Source organism: Nelumbo lutea, chromosome 8, assembly GCF_056320005.1.
Source record: "Nelumbo lutea isolate HS-2025 chromosome 8, American lotus-T2T, whole genome shotgun sequence".
Lineage (NCBI taxonomy): Eukaryota > Viridiplantae > Streptophyta > Magnoliopsida > Proteales > Nelumbonaceae > Nelumbo > Nelumbo lutea.
In genome coordinates this window covers 45,044,620-45,067,477 of record NC_142691.1, presented here as the reverse complement: position 1 = coordinate 45,067,477, position 22,858 = coordinate 45,044,620, and the positions used below count along the sequence as shown (strand labels likewise).

The following is a 22,858-nucleotide window of genomic DNA, read 5'->3' as shown; positions in this document are numbered from 1 at the left end:
CTGTTTAATGATTTAAGTCATCTGGTGTCCCATCACTAATCAGGGGCATCCCAGTAATTTCTTGTACCTTGTACTATATTCATCTATAAATAAAGGACTGGTCGACTGAGTAGTACAGTTCGACATTCTCTTCAGTTCTGTGGTTCTCTTCTCTTCCTTGCTACTTCGAGTATAGCTCTTCAGATTACATGGTATCAGAGCATTAGCTCCTTCCTGGTTTCAGCAGGCGCACTCTTTTCTCTTGCTGTCTTTTCATCTTCTCTCTTCCTTTTCTGGGTTGCTGCAGTGAAGACTTAGGAGTGTAAGAGAGTAAAGCAAGTTCGAACCTAGGGTTTCTCTTGGTTGTAGGACTCGAGGGAAGTAAGACCCAGAAGTAGATGTCCTACTAGATTATCTCCAGCAAATAGTAGCTATTGGGCTACTAAGAGAGGTCTGTATAGGACAGACCTAGTTGAGGACTGATTTCAGCAGTCCTAGCACTAGCCGAAAGGGGGAGAGCTTCCTCTACAGTTGCAGCTTCGTGCTCCAGCAAGACTGTCGCAGAACAAGTGGTAAAGACTTAGCCTTCTCTACAGTTGCAGCTTCGTGCCCCAACAAGACTTGGGCAGAACTGTGGTAACTTTAGTTACAGATTCTCTTCAGGTCGGTTATCAGTCCTACTTTGTGAACTTCAGTTACTGCACTGCACAGTTACTTCAGGTTGCAGAACAAGCCCTAACTGAAGTAACTTCAGTTACTAGCACTGTGAATTGGTTCAGTTACTTCGACCAGTCCTAAACAGCACTGCACAGTACTCGAACTGTGAACACTTCTACCAGCACTGTGAACACTGTGACCACTTCGGCCAGTCCTAAACAGAACCACCTACAGCACTGTGAACAACTCTTGGACTGAAGTCAGGATGTCCTCACTATCCGGTGAAGTCTCCTCTAGAGATAACAGACCTGTTACAAGGTCCTCAAACCTGGAAAACCCTAATCTGCACAGCTTGCAGATTACAAGTGTGCTGCTAGATGAGTATAACTTCAGAGAGTGGTCTGTCTCAGCAATGTTGTTCATTACCTCTCGTGAGCTCACAGGCTATTTGGATGGAGACAAGAAACAACCAGAAATTGGCAGTCCTGAATACACCGTGTGGCGCAAGGAAAATGCCACAGTCATGTCTTGGTTGCTGGCCTCTATGACTCCTAGGGTGGCCAGAACCGTTCATCACTTCCCCACAGCTGCTAAAATTTGGGAGAAAGTATCTAAGACATATGGCCAGAAAAAGAACAATGCTAGAATCTACAGGCTGAACCAAGACATTGCAGCCCTAAGGCAAGGAGACATGTCCGTGGCAACCTACTTTGCAACACTGGAAGGCCTCTGGGAAGAGCTTGACCACCATTTGATTTTGGATTGGGAAAATGCTAATGATAAGGGGAGGCATGATAAGCAGATTGAGGAGGGCAGAGCCTTCAAGTTTCTGGCGGGTCTTGACCCTGTATATGAAGGTATAAGGTCACAGATTCTAGGGAGAGATGAATTACCTGAGCTTCACCATGTCTACTACCTGGTGAGGAATGAAGAAGTAAGGAGAAAGGAGATGCAAGTTGACTCCCAGACACAGTCAACAGAACTACCTGGAGAACATTCAGCCTTAGTCTCCACTAAGGGGAATAGATTTTCAGACAAGAAGTCCCTCAAGTGTACACATTGTGGTGGTGAGAAACACACAAAGGAGAAATGTTGGGTCCTGTACCCTCATCTGAAGCCAGCTGCTCTGAGAAAGGACAAAAGGCAACATAGGGGCCACACAGCAAGTGGGAATCTTGCCACCAACAACAGTAGTGACAACTCACAGAGTATTCAGACAGTGTCATCTTCCATCGCAAGGCAGGCTGCCGACTCCTCTGGACCAAGTACTTTGGGCTTCACAGCTAGTGAGGTAGAGGTTCTCAATCGGGCATTAGCCCGTCTGAAGAACAATTCTTTAGCTTCCACCTCTCTTGCCAAATCAGGTACAACCTCTGCATTTAGTGCATCTAGTTCCATTAATTCTACCTCTTGGGTGATTGATTCCGGAGCCACTGACCATATGACACATATGTCCTCCTTATTCTCCACATATCATTTGTTGTCTGGCTAGGATAAGATGAGAGTAGCTGATGGTTCCCTCTCCACCATCTCTGGAAAGGGGGTGGTTGACCTAAGCAAGGATATCTCTCTTAAATCAGTCCTACATGTTCCTAGTCTTACCTCAAATCTGTTGTCTGTTTCAAAGCTTACAAAAAACTTGAACTGCAGTATAACTTTCTTTCCTTCTCATTGTGTCTTCCAGGACAGATTGACGAGGAGAACGATTGGGAGTGGTCATGAGTATGGGGGCCTCTACTATTTTGATGAAGATGTCAGCTCAGCCTTGCAAGTTTCTACTACTAGTCCGGAAAGTGTGGAGTCAATAGCTAGGCTGCACTTGTTGCATGCTAGGCTAGGTCATTTGTCATTTTCTTCCTTAGCAATGTTGTTTCCCGAATTATGTAGGGGCATTCCGAGTCAAAGTTTAATTTGTGATGTGTGTCAAATGTCAAAACAATGTAGATCAATGTATCCAATTTCTAGTAATGAAATTCAAGTCCCTTTTGATTTGGTTCATTCTAATGTGTGGGGTCCTTCACCCATTGTTTCCATTGATGGCTTCCGTTACTTTATCAGTTTTATTGACCATTATTCTCGGTGCACTTGGATTTATCTGTTGAAGGGACGTGAAGAAGTTCCCCGGATAACTATGATGTTTTGCAAGATGGTTGAAACACAATTTGATAAAAAGATCAAGCAATTCCGTTCAGACAATGCAGCTGAATACTTTGAAAGATCCCTGAACTCATTCATGGAAGATGCAGGCATGTTACATCAATCATCATGTGCTTACACCCCTCAGCAAAATGGGGTTGCTGAGCGCAAGAACAGGCATCTATTGGAGACAGCTCGAGCCCTTCTTTTCCAGCACAATGTGCCCAAGCAATATTGGTCTCAAGCTGTTCTCACTGCATCATACCTGATAAATCGGATGCCATCTAAGGTACTGGGTATGAAGACCCCTTTCTCTGTTTTGTGTCCCACTCTTCCAGAATTTCCTCTTCCCCTGCGGGTTTTTGGTTGTACATGCTTCATACATGTGAAAGATCCAAAGAAGACCAAGCTGGATCCTAAGGCTACAAAGGGAATATTTTTGGGGTACTCTCCTATGCAGAAGGGGTATAAGTGTTATGATCCTGTCTCCAAGAAAAAATATGTCACTAGGGATGTAGTCTTTTTTGAGTCTCAACCCTATTTCTAGTCTTCTCAGAATCCTCTTCAGGGGGAGAGTAGTGGGTTGGAAGAGGATTCTCATTCTCCCTTCTTTTTTGTTCCCATTTCATCACCTTCCACTACTACTAGCTGTAACATTCCGGGTCAACCTAGTGAGACTTCCACTGTGCCAGTTGCTTCTCCAGATTCGGCTGATGCTTCTGAAGGTTCCAGTAAACAAGAGAAAGAGATACTTACATACAGTAGAAGGAAGAAGGCCCCTCAACCTCATGATTGCAACCAGTTGAACTCAGATCAATCTGTCTCTGCAATCCAAGGTAATTCTGGTTCACTCAATTCAGATTTGGATCTTCCTATTGCTCTCCGTAAGCCTGTTCGTTCTTGTACCACTCGGCATCCCATAGCCGATTATGTTTCTTACTCACACTTATCCCCTGCCTATCATTCCTTTGTGTCTGCTCTTTCCTCTGTATGTGTCCCTTCCAGGTATTCAGAGGCGGCATCTGATCCAAGGTGGAAAGAAGCCATGAATGAAGAGATGAAAGCCCTAATGAAAGCAAGGACATGGGAATTGGTGGACCTGCCAGAAGGGAAAGGCACTGTTGGGTGCAAGTGGGTATTCACAGTAAAGCACAGGGAAGATGGGTCAATTGAGAGGTACAAGGCCAGACTTGTGGCAAAGGGATTTACACAAAAGGAAGGAATTGACTACAAGGAAACCTTTGCCCCAGTAGCAAAGCTCAACACAATCAGGGTTCTACTGTCACTAGCAGCAAAATTCTCTTGGAAACTTCATCTGCTGGATGTGAAGAATGCCTTCCTAAATGGTGATCTTCATGAAGAGGTATTCATGGAACCCCCACTTGGATATGATGTTGGAAAGAAGGTATGTAAACTAAGGAAAGCATTATATGGTTTGAAGCAATCTCCCCGGGCATGGTTTGAGAGACTTTGTTTGGCCATGAAGAAAGTAGGGTACACTCAGAGCAGTGCAGATCATACATTGTTTACAAGGAGACAGGATGACAAACTTACAGCACTCATTGTGTATGTGGATGATATGGTGATTACTGGAAATGATGTGAAAGAGATGAAGAGGCTGAAGGAGTTCTTAGCTTCAGAATTTGAGATCAAAGACCTGGGAAATCTGAGATACTTTCTTGGAATTGAAGTTGCTAGATCAAGAGAAGGAATCTACATATGTCAAAGAAAGTATGTGCTAGATCTCCTAGAGGAAACAGGCATGATGGGGTGCAGGCCAGCAGACACTCCAATAGAACCAAGCCATGGATTACAAGAATCAATGGGTGAGGAATACTGTGATAAGGAAAGGTACCAAAAGTTGGTAGGAAAACTGATATACTTATCCCTTACTCGGCCAGACATTGCCTATGCAGTGCATGTTGTCAGTCAATTCATGCACTCACCAAAGACCCCTCATATGAGAGCAGTGGAAAGAATCCTCAGATACTTGAAGACTTGCCTAGGGAAAGGAATTCTATTCAGAAAAAACAACAGACTTGAAATTGAAGCCTACACTGATGCTGATTGGGCTGGGTCCATTGGAGACAGAAAATCAACCTCAGGTTACTGTACATTCTTGGGAGGAAACCTAGTCACATGGCGTAGTAAGAAGCAGAATGTTGTGGCTAGATCAAGTGCAGAAGCAGAATACCGGGCTATGGCACACGGGGTTGCTGAACTCTTATGGCTCAGGACTCTCCTTAATGAGCTTGGTATCAAGACTGAGGGTCCTCTCAAGTTGTATTGTGATAATAAAGCTGCTATCAACATTGCCAACAATCCTGTGCAGCTTGACAAGACAACATATTGAAATTGATCGACACTTTGTCAGAGAGAGAATTATTTCAGGAGAACTTTGTGTGCCTTATACTCCATTAGAGATGCAGATTGCAGATGTATTAACTAAAGGGCTGGCATCAACGAAGTTCAAGGACATACTTGGCAAGCTAAACATGATTGATATTCATGCTTAGCTTGAGGGGGAGTGTTAGAATGTTAGAGTGATGTTCGGCTGATAAGAGTTCTTATTAGCCCATTCTTATGTTTAACTTATCTTGTAACTGGGCTTGTGTTAATGGGCCTAATCCTGTTTAATGATTTAAGTCATCTGGGTGTCCCATCACTAATCAGGGGCATCCCAGTAATTTCTTGTACCTTGTACTATATTCATCTATAAATAAAGGACTGGTCGACTGAGTAGTACAATTCGACATTCTCTTCAGTTCTGTGGTTATCTTCTCTTCCTTGCTACTTCGAGTATAGCTTTTCAGATTACACTCACAACCCAGTGCAACATGACAGAACTAAGCATATTGAAGTTGATAGACACTTCATTCGAGAAAGAGTGGCTTTTGGAGAAGTGTGTCTACCTTTCATCACCTTTGAAGGACAGTTAGTTGATTTTCTCACCAAGGGCATTCCCAAGGCTAAACTTTAGCATGATACTGGCAAAGCTTGGCATGATTGGCATCTATACTCAGCTTGAGGGGCCGAATGGCCCATAGGCTGTTTATCTTTTTTTTATCTTTTATGTTATTTGTTGTAATGGGTCTTAATTTGGGCTTTATTCTTTCTTATGTAATGTCTTTTTAATTTTCTGTCCAACTAGGGGCTTCTCTGTAAATTACTAAAGTTTAACTTAATGAAATAGAATTAAGGGAGTAAGAGAAGAGATTATGTTCGAAAATCTCTCTCTGAACCCAAGTTGTCACCACCTTCTTCTTCTTCTCTCATCTTGAACTCTGATTTCTGCTACTTTCTTCTGAATTTTTGCAACTTTCTACACGGTCATTTCTTCTCAAAAGGCTGTTTTTCTTCTGTTTTGAAAAGAAAAGAAATATGATTGTCCATATTCTAAAACATGATTCCATGATTTATAGCTGATTTGCCAATTATATTTCAATATACATGTGGTACATTATTTGCTGCATATATCCCTATAATTTAAAATTAATAGAATTTGGTTATTATTTTTATGTTGTATAATTTTTTTTCCAGGAGAAATTCCCTGAAACATATCAAATGAATATATCAAAACATTCAATCTCTATGCTTATTTTTTCAGTTGTTTCTATCTTGTCAATTCTTATTTGTTTGTAAATAATATTATTAGTGTGGACTCCACAAGGAAGAACATAATTATCTCATTGAGAACCTAACTTTCTCTTCAGCCAAGAATTGATGACAAGCATTCAAAATGGTTGCACCTACGCATTCGTCCATCCACTTTACCCTTCATGGATTCATCTAAGTTGGCCTTTGCAAAAGTGAAGACAAAAGCTTTGGTTGATGGGAGATGGACAATTGCATTTAGAGATGATGTAACTTGCAAATATGCCCTTTCTATGATACTTGAGGAGATGGATTTACTATGTAAAGAGGTGGAGAGGAGGCTAGAGCCTTTGCTTCATTTGGACAGACCTGTAAATGCATTAGACCGTTCTCATCTATCTCGATAGCCTTCATCACAACACCGACATATTCGTTGTAGGTTTCTCACTTGTTCAGTTGTGAAATAATAATTGATTTATCGGTAGGTTGGGGACCTACCTGTTACCCTTTGTATACTATTAGTACCATAAAGCAGCCTTAGAAATACAAAAATGTAGAATAGTGTCTCAGCCAGTGCCATGAGTCGGTGTTAATTTCCTTGTATACTAGATTTTCTTTTCTTGGCCCTAATTTTTGTAGGTTTTGCATTTCTTTTTGTTTGGTCATTCTTTAACAATCCCTGTTTGAGGTTTTTTTCTTCAATTTGTTGTGTAATTCCAAATGTATTTATCTTGGATGATTCATATCATAGTAAAGTTGCAAGCGTTTGGCATTTTTTTTCTTGACAATATATGAATTGCATTCTCCAAGTGCACTTGCTCAATTTAAATTTCTGTAAACGAAGGCCTTTGTCCCTCCCATTTACTTGCAATGTTATATAACTATAACCTCCTGCCACTTGCATGTAATTATGATATGTTTTATTTCCATAAAGGATGTCTGAGGACAAGTATCTCCATCTCCTGGTTGATGGCTTTTTTTTCGTCTTCAATGAAATATAGTCACTTAATCACTTGTTGTATCCAGCATGGGGTATTTGATATTGTACTGAACTGAATTTAATCTTGGTGGGTAGTCAATTCTGGGCTTAATCCCCTGGAAGAGGATACAATCAAGATCTATTTCGTACATGTCGGACATGAAGGGTGGTCGCCTGGTTGGTCCTGTCATCAAATAAGATATTTGAATTTGATAGATTACTTGCACATCTGTTGGATGCATCTTGGATAGGGAGAGATAGTGGAATGCATTGGATGGCTAGGATCCATGGCTCTGTAGATTGTCCCAGAGTAGAATTTATTGTAGAACACAACAGATTGCGCCCATTGTAGAAAACTTATTAGATACACTGGCTCTGGCTGGAGTTCCTCCCTTGATCATTTGCTTTCATGTAAAGACTTCTTTTATGCTTGTTATTGTGTTAAGCCTTTTGATCGGAAGAAAAAAGGGAAAAAAAATACTGTTAAGCCAAATAGGAATTTGGAGAGTTAAAATAAGCGGTGTTTGCAGAGAGGTGCTTGTATAGCATTGGTGTGGTTTTATTCCTTAATTCTCCGGTTCTTTGGTTATAATTAGTATTATTATCATCGTAAGTTGTTATTATTTCAATATTTTTCTTATATTAAAGGCTGGATGTAAAGAATGAGGGTTTGGGATAATTTTCTTTTGTGCTTTGCTCAATTTAGCTCCCTATTCATTTTGGGTTTCATTTTTATTCATCAAAAAATGCTGTTGCTAACGTGCTATGTCTTTATTGCCTTGGATCCACATGACCCTTTTTTAAAGTCCCTGTTCTAAAGTTAGCCTACATTCAACCACTCGCAATGTCAACCGTCCATAAAGGTAACATTCTCAGGCCATGTTTAGGAGTGTTTAAAAATAAGTGTTTATTTGGGCAAAGACCACACCATTAAGCACTTATTAGTGTTTGGGAAATAAGGCTGAAATAAGTGCTTATTTTAAAAATAAGGGCTTATTTTTTAAACCCACATTTCTAGTTTTTTTAAGTGCTTATACAATAAGCACTTATTCAATTTTTTCTCTCATAATTGTCCCTGGTGAATTTTTAGAATACCAATTATAACCCTTTTATGAAAATTACTTTTATGCATGGTTCAAAATATTGATACGTCGGTAAGGGCGTACGGGGCGAATCGATATTCTTTTTTTATACTTTTTTTTAATTTTTTTTTTTTTTTTTGAAATTGATTCAGGGGGTCGGTTTAGGGCTCTTCCACCCCCTGAACCAGTCAAACCCCCGATATACCCACTATAGGGGTGTATCGAAGGGGTCCTAGAACGATATGTATCAGTCAATACGTATCGATACTTTGAACCTTGCTTTTACAAAAATAAAGTATTTTTATGAAAGTACTTTTATGAAAGCACTTTTATACAAATACTTTTACGAAAGCACTTTTATAAAAGCATTTTTACGAAAATACTTTTATGGAAGTGATTTTAGAAAGGCATTTTTATAAAAGTATTTTACGGAAGTGTTTTTATCAAAGTACTTTTATGAAAGCACTTCTATCAAAGTACTTTTATTCATTCACTTTGGATTGGATATTTTGAAATTTTGAAAGAAAATTTAGGATGAAAGTCACATTTGCTTATTTAAGTGCTTATTGGAGAAAAAGACTACCAAACACCCAATCAAGGTTCAAAATATTGATACACCCCTACCGGCGTATCGAGCAAATCAATATTGTTTTTTTCTTTTTTACTTTTTTTTTCTGAAACCGGTTCAAGGGGTGGTTTAGGGCTCCTCCAGCCCCTGAACCAATCAGACCCCTGATACACCCACTATAGGGGCATATCGGAGAGGTCTCGAAATGATATGTATCGGCCAATACGGGCTGATACATGTCAATACTTTGAATGTTGCATCCAATATAAAATACATTTGAAAAAGCTGGATGCCAAATGCAAATAAGTGCTTATTCAAATAAGCACTTTTTTAAGCACTTATTTGTAATATAAGCAACTCCCAAACATGGCCTCAAACAATCAAGTTCACTTTTATTTTTTTTATTTTTTTTGTTTACATCCCATGAGGCCATGACTGCTTTTAATTACTGATAATTATTTTATTCTAGTAGTTTTTCTAAACATCATATTCTGTTTTAGTTTCTAACTTTTATATAGTCACCCATTAAAGGATCATGTCTCTCATGTTCTTGGATTTGCACTTTGAAAATTTCCTTTTTATGCTTGGTTGGCCAATGTTTGTTTTAGTTAATGATCTTTTTGTTGTTGTTTTTGGTTTGTTGAAAAGTGTAAAACCACTCACCTCTTGGGCTTTATTGTAGTTTATTGAAGCATTAGTGGAGCTTAGGTTTTATTCATGATTACCTAAGCCTAAGGAATCAAATGATGGTGATTAGCAAGCGGACCTTAATACAGGCCCATGATCATGAAACGTTTAATATAAAATAAAAATGGGATTTTTATTTGCAAAAAATTGGAGGCCCATTTGCATGACACTAAGGATCATATAATTGAAAACCAGGTTGACGAGTAATGAGACACACACCCAAGATTCAAACTTTAAATATTGATGATGTATCGGTGCGTATTCGTACGATATGTATCGGTTTTTTATCCCACCGATACTCCTATGGAAACTTATCATCCAAAAAATAAGAAAATAATAATAATTGAGTTTCGGTTGACCAAAACGCTTGATGGAGTTTGGGGCCCACTATGATGAATCTCATATCTAAACTGGTAAGTGGTAACTAATGAGGAAATCGGGTTATATTTTTTCCCACATGGGGAAGAATATGATGACTCCCCCCTTTTCATTTGGGAGGTTTGGGGAGAGATAGGGTTCATTGTCATAGAATTAGGACCCAGTAGCAATTGGGTCCAACCATTGTCGGATTAGTTTGGTAAAGCTCACTAGAAAGAAAACTAAATTATTCTTATAGTGCACTATGGGGCGTCCTTGGGACATTCTGTGTGCCAAATGAACCCAAATCACAAATCATGGATGTGTGTGCCAAAGGAATCAAAACCACCAATCATGGCATGCATCCTCTAGCTCTCCCAGACTAGATTTTGTGCAGATCAGATTGGTACTGATGGCTACAACACTTGCACCTGGTTAGCTTCAGAAGTACAGCATCCGATCCGATGGTTAAGAAGTCTCTAGCTCTTGCCCATTGATTTAATGGTCCTTCCCTCTTCTTATGCACTTCAGCTATTCAAAGTAAGGTTCTAAATATCGATAGGGGGCGTATCAGGCAGTATTGGTACTTTTTTTTTTTCAAAATCGGTTCAGGAGAGCCGGTTTAAGGCTTCACTCCTTGAACTGGTCAGAACCCAATACATTCTAAATAGGGGCATATCGAGGTGCTCTCGATACGTGTCAATACTTTGAACCTTGATTCAAAGTAGACCGACCCTTCACAGTACAAATTTTGACATCATCAATTTAAGTGATTTTTAAGCAAAAAGAGGCATGAAAATGTTTCCATCTACAAGACAGGCCCCATTTCCGCCGCTCGGATACAATTATTTGATATGTTTTAATGGGTCTTTAGGGTCAAAGCTAATGAATTATACAATGTTTAAAAAAACCATTCCAAGTATGGTTGGCATGTAGTGTGTGTTTGTGCGTTGAGGTTCTATCATTACACGTTTTCTTGTTATGGTTTGGCTTATAAGAATGTGGTATTTGGTTACAGTCAAAAAGGTTAGATAGTGAAGGGCATATAATAAATAGGGTTATTAGAAAAAGGAGCCTCTCACTAGGTCATGTGTAAGTGAGTTCCACGTACGTCCCCCTCTAAGCTAAAATTTTCCACCTAATTTATTATCTCTAGTCTTCCTAACCTTTAGTTTAAACATTAACAGGTTATAATAAATATAAACTTTTATCTTAATCATTTTCATGTCTGATTAGGTGCTTATCAGCTTATGTATTATATATTGTTTAAGGACTGGCCAAAATGGGTCTTTTTTCAAGAGGATTATTTTCTCCAATTAGGATCAGATGCTTCTAAGTTATCCATGGATCTAACAACCTCTGTTCTTGTTTGCTGTCAACAGACTCCGATATCCGATTGAAGTAATAAACTCAAGTCTGATTAATATATTATATGTAACTTTTTAGTTGAAAATTCCCGATTACTACCTTATATTTTGGCTCAAGTGATAATTTGGTCTCCGAACTTTAAAATGCGACAAATCAGTACCCAAATTTTCAAAATGTGACAGTGCAGTAATTGTTGTTAACCAGTCCATTAATCAGCCGTTAAGTGACAATTGAAAAGTCAAAAGTTTCCTATGAATGCCATCTAATTCTCTTTATCAACCATCCAAACATTGGCAATAAAATGAACTGTCCCAAATTGTAGATACTTCTAAACAGTCACCAACTTTTTTTTGAATAGAAGATTGTAGGATTTGAGACTGTTCAGCTTTTTTGTCAACATTTGGGTGGTTGATAAAGAGAATTAGATGGCATTCAAAGGGAATTTTTGACTTTTCAAATGTCACTTAGCAGCTGATTAACGGATTGGTTAATGGTAGGTCTTGGATTGTCACATTTTGAAGTTGAGGTACTGCATTGTCATATTTTGAAAGTTCGAATACTGAATTATCACATTTTGAAAGTTCGAATACTGAATTGTCACATTTTAAAATTCGGGAACCAAATTGTCACTTGAGCTAAACTACAAGATACTGATTGAGAATTTTTCCTTTTTTTTATTTTAATGACAATACTAGAATAGAGTTGGACTAAATTCAAATCCGATCTGAATCCGACCCGATTACTTACACTATCTATTCATATATTTGATATCAGAGTAATCAAGAGAACATATAAGGCCTTCAATGGCCACTAGCATAAGCTCCTACTCAAATTAGGTGTGGATTAGTTTTACCGAAGGAAAACAAAAGCCCCTTTTTTTGGTACAATAAATGGAGGCTCTTATTAAATGAAATATTATTTTTTGCTTTTTGAAACTTCTAGCTCTCATTGAACTCTTCAGGTGCCCCAAAATACTCTTTCCTCTTATTATCTTAGATAAGAAGCACTTGAATTAGAATATAGTGAAACCCAAAGTGGAAATCAAGAGCAGTTGAAAACTTGTAATAGATTAGCATTAGCTGACTATAATATCCATGAGTACAAAGAAAAATAAAATATTCATTCAACCTATGTGTATGTCCACAGAAAACTAGCTTGTTTGGGAGTAACACTGAATGAAGTTATTTTAATGTAATTCTTGCATCAGATATTCTTTTGCTAGATAAATTTTGCATTACACATGCCATGTTCATATCCTGTTGTTTAGATATGTAAAAACTGATTAATTTCTTGAAATCCTGAAACAAACCCATTTAATTTTTTTTTATTAAGCAGGAATTGGTCTATTTTAGATGGTGAACTTGTGCAGTTATGCTCTATAATATGAAGGATAACCATAATTTATTTCATTTATTGCATCATCTGAAGTAGACTGGACAGAGAGACCTAACTTTTGGATCTATTTTTTTTTCCCACAAAGTGGCCACTCTCAGACTTGAGCCCATGTTCTCATGCTTGTCAGCAGATTCAGAAGGATATTTTATATGTTTCTATAGTCTAGGATTTGAGCTAAAAACTTTTTGCAGCATTACTCATTTATTAAAACTATTGAAGATTGAAATCTTACTAAAGACAACATGGGATGATTTCATTAATATAGTTTCATATTTCCCTATCAGCGCAATTAGCAACTTGGTGATCCACTTTATAGAACTTTCTTTTGATAGCCCAAGAATGATGAAGTAAAATGAGAAAATAAACAGAGAAATGAGGTGGTTGGAAAAATTAGAAAGAAAGAAGACCCAGTTAATAGGAAAATGCAAAAAGATTACAGAGTGCAAATTGAACATTTTCCATTTCTCAGGAAAGTAAAAGTTTACATGGAACCGCTCATCTCATGCTTACTCCTTGTAGGCAACTTGGATGGTGTTTGGAAGACTAGAGCCCATGAACCCAGACTCCACAACACTCTCCCTTTTGCCTCCAAACAAGAGCCTAACGGTCCCTTCCTTCCCGCCCTTTTTAACTGTTTCCAAGCTTGTTTGAAAAATGGCTTTCAGCCATTTTTCAAACAAGCTATTTAGAAAAGAACAAGACCCAACTACCACCTCTTCTAACACCACCCTATCTACACAAAATCTTTCTCCCCTTTCACTCCCATACACCTCTTCAAAAGATCCTTTGATCTTTGTCATGAAACTCTCTGTCATTTGGTCCAACAGAGTCGCCTTTTCATTCAAAACAAATCTCTTCTCAATTGATTCAAGGAACCCATGTGAGATTTCTCGAGTCATATCTTTGAGATAAGTGATGGCCTCATTTGGTTTGTTGTCTTCTTCCTCTTCTTCCTCCTCAGCTCGTATATTCAAATCAAGAGTGTTGGAGCTTAACTGCCTTGACAACTCCCTCTTGTTGCTTCCATTGTCATCGGAGACTAAAGAAACGTCTTCCTTCTCACCTTTTCTGGGATTCTTGATCTTATTTGACAAATCCCATTCGGCCTTTCGCTTATGATCAGGGTTGAGAGCTCCTAAGCTGGGAGTTGTTTCTTCAACCTGCAGTTTCAACTGGATTACAATATCCTCTTTCTTCTTCCTGTCCATGTAGCTTTTGGAACAACTAGTAGTCACAATGAATATGGCCTGATCGAAAGAGAGATCTCTGTCAATTGGGTCTTCGCCATTACTAGATTCGAGAATGTTGGCAAGGAATTTTACAAAGTCCTCATCAGCACAATCAATATCCTCAATCAAAACCACGCATTTATTGTGGTTTCTTAAGGCTTTTGTGAGTATGTTAGAGAATGAGACGCCCTCATCTTCTTTTCTTCTCATGTTCATGTGGACAAGGTGATCTGCAGACCCACAAAGAAACTCAGCAGTTCCAAGCGCCAATCTTCTCTTTCCAATCCAATCTGTCCCCTGAATTAGTAACAAAGTCCCCTTGTTCCTTTTACATCTGGAACTGAGTAAAGCTTCTGCAATGGAAGGAATGATCTCAGATTGCCATGGGACATTCTCTTTAAGTAGCTTACACAAATCTCTCGAGTCAATGGTTCCTTCCCTTTTCTGATCCTGATTTGTTATGGAATCAGAAAACAGAGAATTTCCAAGAGCAAGAGTGATCTTAACATCCTTGTTATCTGTGTTCCTAAGGAAATCCAGGTTTGGTTCCGGTGGCTGGTTTTTCTGCATCCCATTAACAGAACCAAATTCAATGGAGCAGGACTGCTGGGTTCCGAATTGAGACAAAAAGTTTGGTTTATGGTTAGGTTTCGATGGAGTTTCGGTGAAGGAAATTGAATTTGTGTCTGCAAAGACACTGTTCTGATTGTACTGTGACCCAGTAGACCACCATGAGTATGATGACGCATAGTTGTAGCTCTTACCCCTTAAGTTGTTAAGGAAGGAAGAACCCAAGTGCGTTTGGTCAGGCCTTGGATGGTGTATGCTCTGGCATAACCTGTTCCATTTTCTTCTCAGCTCAACCAAATCATCCTGAAAAATTAAGATGTGATTTATTGTTAGAATCCTTGAGAAACAAAAGATGCTGAGGTCAAGAAAATTTTTCTGTTCAAAATCTTTCCACCTTGTGATGGGTGTCAGTCCTATGAGGCTGCAACCAATAAGGCAAGTTGGTTGAGCCTTTCTCCATGTCTTTGATGTTGCAAAGTGAGGAAGGTTTCTGGCACCCTGATTTGAGAAGCCCTGCTTCTCTTTCAAAATTGGAGGTGCACTCAGCACAACAAGTTAGTCTCTCCTGTTCTTCCTTGGCAAAAGGCTTCACCTCCAGCAGTTGTGATGGATTTTGTGTGAGGGTCATTCTTGAATCAAGGGCACTGAGAAGGATGAATACAATAAGAGTCATAAAGCATGAAAATAAAATCTGACAAAGGTATACATACCAAAAATTGCTCAACCTGTTTCACAAAAACTACAACAACTTGGGTATTCTCCTATTATGAAATAATCTCAGAAACCTTATCAGTCTCAACTCTTTGGTAAAAGAGGCAGTTTCCATTTAAAACCATGAACTGTTAATAGAACACTAAATTACTTTCAAAACAGATCAAACTTTATATTTTGTTCTACATAAACTTATGTTTCTGCTTTAATGAAACATAATCAAAGGAAAATAATAAATAGATCCCATCAGAATCAACACTATTTTATCTTCCCATTTATATGAACACCCCTCATTTTCAAATAGTAGAAATCTTTTAACAATCAGAGACTATAACTTAACAAAGCAAAGAGGATAGGGAAATGGAAATGGTTATGTACTTAATATTTACCTCATCAAAATTAATTTTTCTACAGTGGTCCTGGTTTTATACTAAATCATGAAATTCCAGAAATGCAGACGCTATAAAACAAAATGAAAAATCAAGAGAAAGCCTAAAACATAGTACAGTTTTCTTTCCTGTGATAAATCAAAACTTATAAAGGGATAGTAGAAAAGAGAAAGAGAAGGTGGTTGACTCACCTGGAAGCATGTAGGCTCAAACCAAGTCCTCCTGAAGGAACAGAAACAGCTTGGAGGGTCCATAGAATCTCAAGAGGAGGTTGCTTCATCTGGCACCTCATGTAGGTCTGGTAATTAGCAGTGGCCATTAACCACACTTTACTGTTGGAGCAGCTGTAATCAGAGAGCAACCTCCCTATCTCTGCAATTAGATGATCAACTGGGCTATAATTATTGACTTCTCCGACCGAGAATCCACCATCTCTGTCACAGGAGTTTGTTTCAACTGTCCATTTCAGGTCCCCTGCGTAGATGATAGCTCCTCCTCCTGATGCAAGAGAGCCCACTTTCCTTCTCAAGTCTGAGACCTTCATTTCCACGTCCTCTCTCTTCATGAACCTTAAGGACACTGAAGAGAACTGGAATTTAATGAAATGGACAGATCTTAATTCATCAGGAACCTCTCCTCTCTCCACCTTCGCCATGAGCTCTGCAACCAGACCTTCTGTCGTCGACACACTGTCCCCAACAACCACTGTATTCCTTCTTTTCTTCCTCAACAAGACCTCCAAAACTACCCTGACATCCTCCTTTTCGGTGGCTGAGTCTCTAACATGGTTTCTTAAGTTTTTCTTGGGTGTGGAAAAGAGAACTGGATTTTGCTCAGAATAGCAATTCAACAAATGGGTCTGCCAGAAAGTGCTGTGGTTGATGATGTCCCTATGAGTTTCAGTAGGAGGTGAATTAGGAGAAGAGAAAACCCCACCGGAGCTACTGTAACACTGGAAAACAGAAGCCGAAGAGTCCTCTAGGTTGTTTTTCACAGAGGTGCTAGAGAACCCAGCTTCTCTCATCACCCGACTAACACTAGGGTCATCTAATATGGATATAATGAGTTGTTCTAGTTCTACTTTGATGGCCAACAGTGGCTGCTGTTGCTGCTGTTCAATGCAACCCCTCCTCTGGTGTGCCTGTGCTCTTTTAAGTGCTGCAATAAGAGCATTGGAAAGAGAAGGTTGGCCATGAAGGAGAGGACCAGGTGTTGTAGGGAGCCTATTGAGAGCCACATTGAAGCAAAGCTCAAGAGCTCTGCATTGAAGAGGATGTGAAGTTGAATGTGGATGAGACTTGAGGCAAGCCCTCCTCAGAAGACTTGCTCTTGGGCTCAGCAAGGTTGCAGCCACATGGAGTGGGGTGACCTGAGCATGGCCCCTCCTCCTTGCCAACCCAAGCGAGTGTTTGAGGACCGAAGCAGCCTCCGATGTGAGGGTCTGCTGCACCGTACAAGCTCCTGCACGCATTACTTAGCCACCACACCAACCCCGGCACCCCCCTTGTGAGAACGCTGGTGCACTTCAGGAACAAAGCTTCTTCTTTCTTCTTTTCTTCTTCTCTTTCTCCTTGTGTTCCACACCACCCCACCACCTGTGTTGGACTAATAGCTAGTTGAGGTCTAAGCTTTCTTTCTTCCTTCCTTCCTTCCTTCTGATACTGCACCTCCAAAACACGTATGAGAAAATTGGTATTCTTCTTCACCCTCCCTTGTTTAGAAGAAACAACCACCACCCACCTGGTTTTAAGAGAGCTTGACTGGTAAAACACCGAAAACGGAAAGAAATGATAGCAGTTGGTAGAAGAGTTTTGCTTTGCACTTTTGCTTGCGGGAAGCTAGATAGGTAGAGCTCTAGAGAAGCCAGCCAGAGCAGACCACCTTCTTCTTTATCCTTGTTGTTATTCTTGTTTTTGGTTGGGAGCTAGTAGCTGCTGCTGATGATGTTGCTGTTGTTGCTTTTTATTTCCACTTCATGGGGTTCCTCTTTCTACACTGCACCATTCCTTTATTAATCAGAGTCACAAGGTACGGCCCTCTAAAGGGTAGTCTCATATATCACGAGAAATTGTATTGGAGATAATTAGGAATGGAAAAGAGATCACTTTTCAAATTAATAATCACTTTAAATTCTTGGGAAATGAGAAAATTAACCAAAATGGTGAATGTTAATGGCAGTGATGAGATGAGGAAAAGCTGCCAAGAAGATTCAGTCCATGTTCTTTTACTAACAACAACTACATAGTAATAGAGAGTGCATAAATACAAAAGTTACCACTAACAAGAATAATAGTATTATTAGCATGATTACTGTCTTTATTTTTTGTTCTGATATTTTCATGCAGATGGGTGTTCATCAAAAAGGGGTCACGGGTGGGACCCACAATTCAAATTTACTCAGAGAACTTCCCTCCCTCCCTTTCCAAATCAGCCTTTGAACGGACAGACAAAGCCAGCAGAAATTCAAAAAAACAAAAGGCAAAGGAGAAAGAAAGAAGCAAAGGACTGAAGATAAAAGGAAAAGTAGCCATTTTTTTCTCTTTTCAATTCTTATGTCTATTTACTTGTTTTGTTTTATGTAAATATATATGCATGTCATATGGGTTGGTTTGTTCCCTACAAAGAAATATATAAAAATAAAAATAAAATAGCAAATGAAAATGAGAGAGAGATAGAGAGAGAAACTCTTCACGCCAATCCTCGTAGAGAGATATCGTTTTATTCCCCAGGTACCCAAAAAGCAACCCTCTGTCTGCTATCCTATATAGCATTATTGGTTCTTTTCAGTCTCTCTCTCTCTTCCTTACATGCACTGATACACACACATAGGTTGGGCTTCGTCTCACCTAACCCCATTTCCAAGTTCCAACTTCTATTGGGCTTTTTAGAAAAATAAGAATGGCTTGGCTAAAATTAATAATTAATCTGTACTGATTTCAGCTTAATAGATGTAAGTCAGAGAATGTTATGTTCTATAGAGAACTGGTTTTTTTATAGACTTAAACTCATGGAACTTTGAGTGTAGTTGGACTGATGACTGGATCCATGCCACTTAATGAGTAATTAACTAGTTTGAATTGACCTAGTGAAACTATGAAAAATCAACTCAAAATCGACTCAAACACTTCATACGACTTTTATCCAATTAAATGGAATATTTAATGATTTAATTTCTTCAATTTTCATGAATAGACTATTTTCTTTTGATAGAATCTTGGAGTATTAAATATGGAAAGGTTTATATTGTAATTATTCAGAAAATCTAGTAGTGAAAATTAAAATAAGCTTTATTTTCTGCAAATTACTATCATGAAATATTAGATTCCAGAATTTTTTGTATGAAAAAGAAATAAATTATTAACTAAAATAACACCCTTTTTTTTTGTCTCAGCAACTAAAATATCAACTTGACTCTAGCTAGTATTACTAAACTCTTACTTTTTTTTTCACACAATGATTCAAATCTTGAAATTAAAGAAGTCTTAAGAAGAAATGTCATGGATATCTCTCCTATATCGTTCATCTCCATATGCTAAAAAAGAAAATAATTTGAGAAGCCCTAAAAATACCCCAAGACTGGCTAAAACTACCTCAGACTAGCTTGGTGGGTAAGCTCTGGGTGATATGGGTAAGTTGAACCCAGACCCCAAACCTAGAATCGGGTTCTGCCTCCATTTTTCTGTTAATGTTATAGAATAAGCCACCTGGCTATCCTATCCAAAGTAAAAAAGGGACATCACAAAACTCTTTCACTATGAAAATGGCATTTTCTGAATATTTTTAAAAGAACATATTCAGGCCCATTCACTTCAAATGTGGTACTCTAAGAGAACAATCTCAATGTATAATTATGTTTTTTATTCCTCATATAGAACATTTCTTTATGAATTGTACACCGTTTATTCTTTATCTATGGTGCATGTTTTTCCTCGATTTTGTATTTCAAAATCATAAGTATTGTGAAAAAACTTATGATTCAAGCTTGATATTAAATGACATTGCTTCTACTCCTCATTTTATAGATGAGGTTATTGTTGAAATTAGTTTATGCATTTCTCTTAAGGTAGTCGAAAATCAAATGTGTTAATTAAGATTCTAATAGGTTAAGGGTACTGCTATAATTAAGGATGATATATACTCTTTGGAGAGACTAATGAGTGATTTCCCCCCTCTGAATATTCCCTTTTGTTTACTTAAAAATATGGATTTACACTTGATTTGTTTATTAAATGAAATTGATTAATAAAAAAAAAAGATTATACACCTAAGATTTCATGAAGTTATGAAGATAGGTAGTAGAGATGGGCAATGAAGCCCTTTTATATTCCAAGGGTGTAAAAGACTTTCAGTTTGTGCAATATCTGAACTAGTGGGTTTCACAAACCATGGTTTTCAAAATCGGACTGGACCGGATGGTCGGACCAGAAAAACAGGGAATTGGTCACCTGACCGGTTCCGTTTTTCCCCAAAACCATTGATTTTGGTCAGTAAACCGCTGAACTGGCTGGTTAACCATTTGAACCATTTTGATCATTTTCTAATTTTTAAATTTTTTTTGTCAGAACGGGCCGATCATTCAGGTCAAACGGTCGGTCCGTTCGAACCGATAACCGGACCCCTAACCGATTCGTTTTTACAAACCATATCACAAACAATACTTTTTTGTAATAAAAAGGAAAAATAGTGCCTAAATCTTCCAAAGTTTTAGGGGTGAGTTTGTAAATTACTATCTAAGTTTTGGGGAAGGGTGGGTGAGTTTGTAAATTAAAAAAATAATCCAACAAGATGAAGATAAATATAAAGAAGATGCAATTGTGCATATTTTAAGGTTCAATAGTTCTTCTAGCACTCTTTTAGAGGGATGAAGAGTTCGAGCTTCTTCTTCCTTTGGGGCCTTTAGGGGGCAAAGTCTGTTATCTCTCTCTGGATGCCTATTTATAACCCCAAGGGATCATAAAAATAGGAAAATTAATTAAACCTCCGTTGTGTTTTTGAGAAATGCTTAAACCTCCCTTGTATTTTAACCTTCACAAAAGCATCATTTTATGTTTCAAATAAATATGCAAATTAACACCCTTTGTGACCTTCCCTATTAACATAAATGCCAAACACATGTAATCGAAAGAGAGAACAATGATGTTCACTATGCACATTTATAACAAGAGCATAGTCATAATTTCAATGACTCCATTACATAATAATCAACAAAAGGAGTAACTTTTTATTTATTTGAAACATGAAGGAAAGTTTTCACAATAACCAAAGCATTGATCTTATGTGTTTTGATGATAACAAACTCATTGAGAATATTAATGAATGTGTTAAGTATGTAGATGTATCCATTGAATTAAAAATATTTAACAAAATGCTATGAGGAACAAAACATAGATAAAATGTTTGGGTAGCTATTAGTCATTTTGAATCGATTTACAACTTCTATAGAAAGAAGTATACTATCAAGATTTGAAAGGACAAAGCATAAAAGTCCAAGTGGCCTACACTATTGTACAATGTATTATGTTTAGGACTTGATGTAAATAATATGTTTGAGATGCACTTTAGGCTCAAACTTGACCAATCTTCGTTAACCTAACCATAAAGACCAAATGGTTAATATTAGGTCAGATTCTTAAGTGTTTCTAGACTCAAAAAGTAATCAACCTAAGTTTGGAAACCTAAAGAAAGTTTTTGAACCTTTGGAAAAGAAAACTCTAAGCTTCTAAGGTTATGAATAGTAGATAGTCAACTACTCATTACCTATATTCGACTACCTATGACTACTCAATAGTCAATAACAGAAAATAAGTATTAACTAATCATGACAACCAAGACTAGGAATAATCTTCTAGTTAACTATCAGAAGGGAGTAGTCGACTACTAGAGAAAAAAACTTCCCTCCTACAATTGATAGTCAACTACTAGTAGAAAAATTTGACTATTTTAAGGTGTAATGACTATTTCTTCTTATGGTATGCCTGCTAAACATTTCTTAGAATGGATTAATCCTTCTCAATGACTCTACAACAGTCAAATGCTCTCTACCACTATAAATAATACCAGTCGTATTAGCTGAAAGAAGAATAAGAACTTCATTGGTGAAAAATATGCTAAGAGATCATTATTCTGAGCAAAAGTCTTTCTAGAAAAAAAAAAAAAAAAAAAAAGAAAGATATGTCTATGCTAAATCAGTTTCTCATGATAAAAATTGAGTACCCATCTTATCTTATTTGTTTCTCACTGATATTTGTGAATCTCTTCAATAACTTGAGACTATATTAGATTGTGCATTTGCTTGCTTCAATTTAGTTTGTTTTGTATTTGTTATTATTTTCCTATTGAATGGTAATTGTTTTGTAATTGTGCTTATATTGTTAAATTTTTTGTACTTGAGGTGTTCAAGAGCAACACCATTATAGCTTGGCACTTGTAAGCCAATTGTCCAAGTTTGGATAGCACCTAGATGTTTATCTAAGGTCTTACAAATAGGGGTGAGCAAAGGGGTAGGTTTTACTTGGAATCAGCCCCGAATCGGCCTTGAACCGACCCTACCCAATTTGTACAAGGTAGGTTCTAGTTCCAAATTATTGGAACTAACCCCTACCCAGGCCAATTCCAAGGTCTAGGGGTTTACCCTACCCGAATAGACCTAATGGGCCAGCCTTGGTTGGCCTTGGTGGAACCTGCCTTGGAACCAAATTTTTCTTAAAATAAACCCCAAAATACTTTAATTTGGGGATGTGATGATTTAAACCTAAGAACTCATGGTTATAAAGGCCACGCTTTCACTTGATCGTTAAGTTACTTAATTTATTTGATCATTTGTTTTCATTTTAATATTTAAATGTGTATAATAAGTAATGTAAAAGGTAATATTTGCAAAAGCTAAATTTAAATTTTAAGCTTTGAACCATATAATGGTAATCTACATATTAAGTTACTCAATTTAATCAATAAAGAAAATATAAGTTTTAAACTACATATTATATTTATTGAAAATTAAATTTTGAAAGAACATTTTTTTCTTTTCTTTAGGGTAGGTTCCAAGTTTTGCCATGGAACCAAACCAACTCATGCTCGCCCCTACTTACAAGCACCATTAAGCCTAATTGGTTAGAAGGTTTGATTGGCACCCAGAAGCCCAATCAACTTTACTAGAA

At 37.8% G+C, this 22,858-nt stretch overlaps 2 protein-coding genes across 5 annotated transcripts in view; one reads left to right on the top strand and one right to left on the bottom strand.

The window, feature by feature from the left end:
- Positions 1-8,042, top strand: part of LOC148843962 (CLEC16A-like protein) — a 132,472-nt gene extending 124,430 nt beyond the window's left edge. For 2 of the 4 annotated variants that reach the window (XM_088958871.1, XM_088958872.1), the window contains exon 24: positions 6,486-7,175. In XM_088958871.1, coding sequence (XP_088814997.1) covers positions 6,486-6,773 — 288 coding nt within the window. In that variant the 3' untranslated portion in view covers positions 6,774-7,175. Of the gene's footprint in view, positions 1-6,485; positions 7,176-7,441 lie in introns of those variants that run through there. The other 2 variants (XM_088958874.1, XM_088958873.1) reach the window with 2 other exon arrangements.
- A 5,133-nt stretch (positions 8,043-13,175) lies between these two features.
- On the bottom strand, positions 13,176-17,681 carry LOC148843961 (protein SMAX1-LIKE 4-like). The gene is made up of 3 exons (XM_088957028.1): positions 15,893-17,681; positions 14,996-15,245; positions 13,176-14,904 (listed from the first exon to the last, which is right to left on the bottom strand). The coding sequence occupies exons 1-3, from the start codon at positions 17,170-17,172 to the stop codon at positions 13,309-13,311; spliced, it is 3,126 nt and encodes a 1,041-aa protein (XP_088813154.1). The 5' UTR covers positions 17,173-17,681; the 3' UTR covers positions 13,176-13,308.
- Between the last annotated feature and the right edge of the window lie 5,177 nt (positions 17,682-22,858).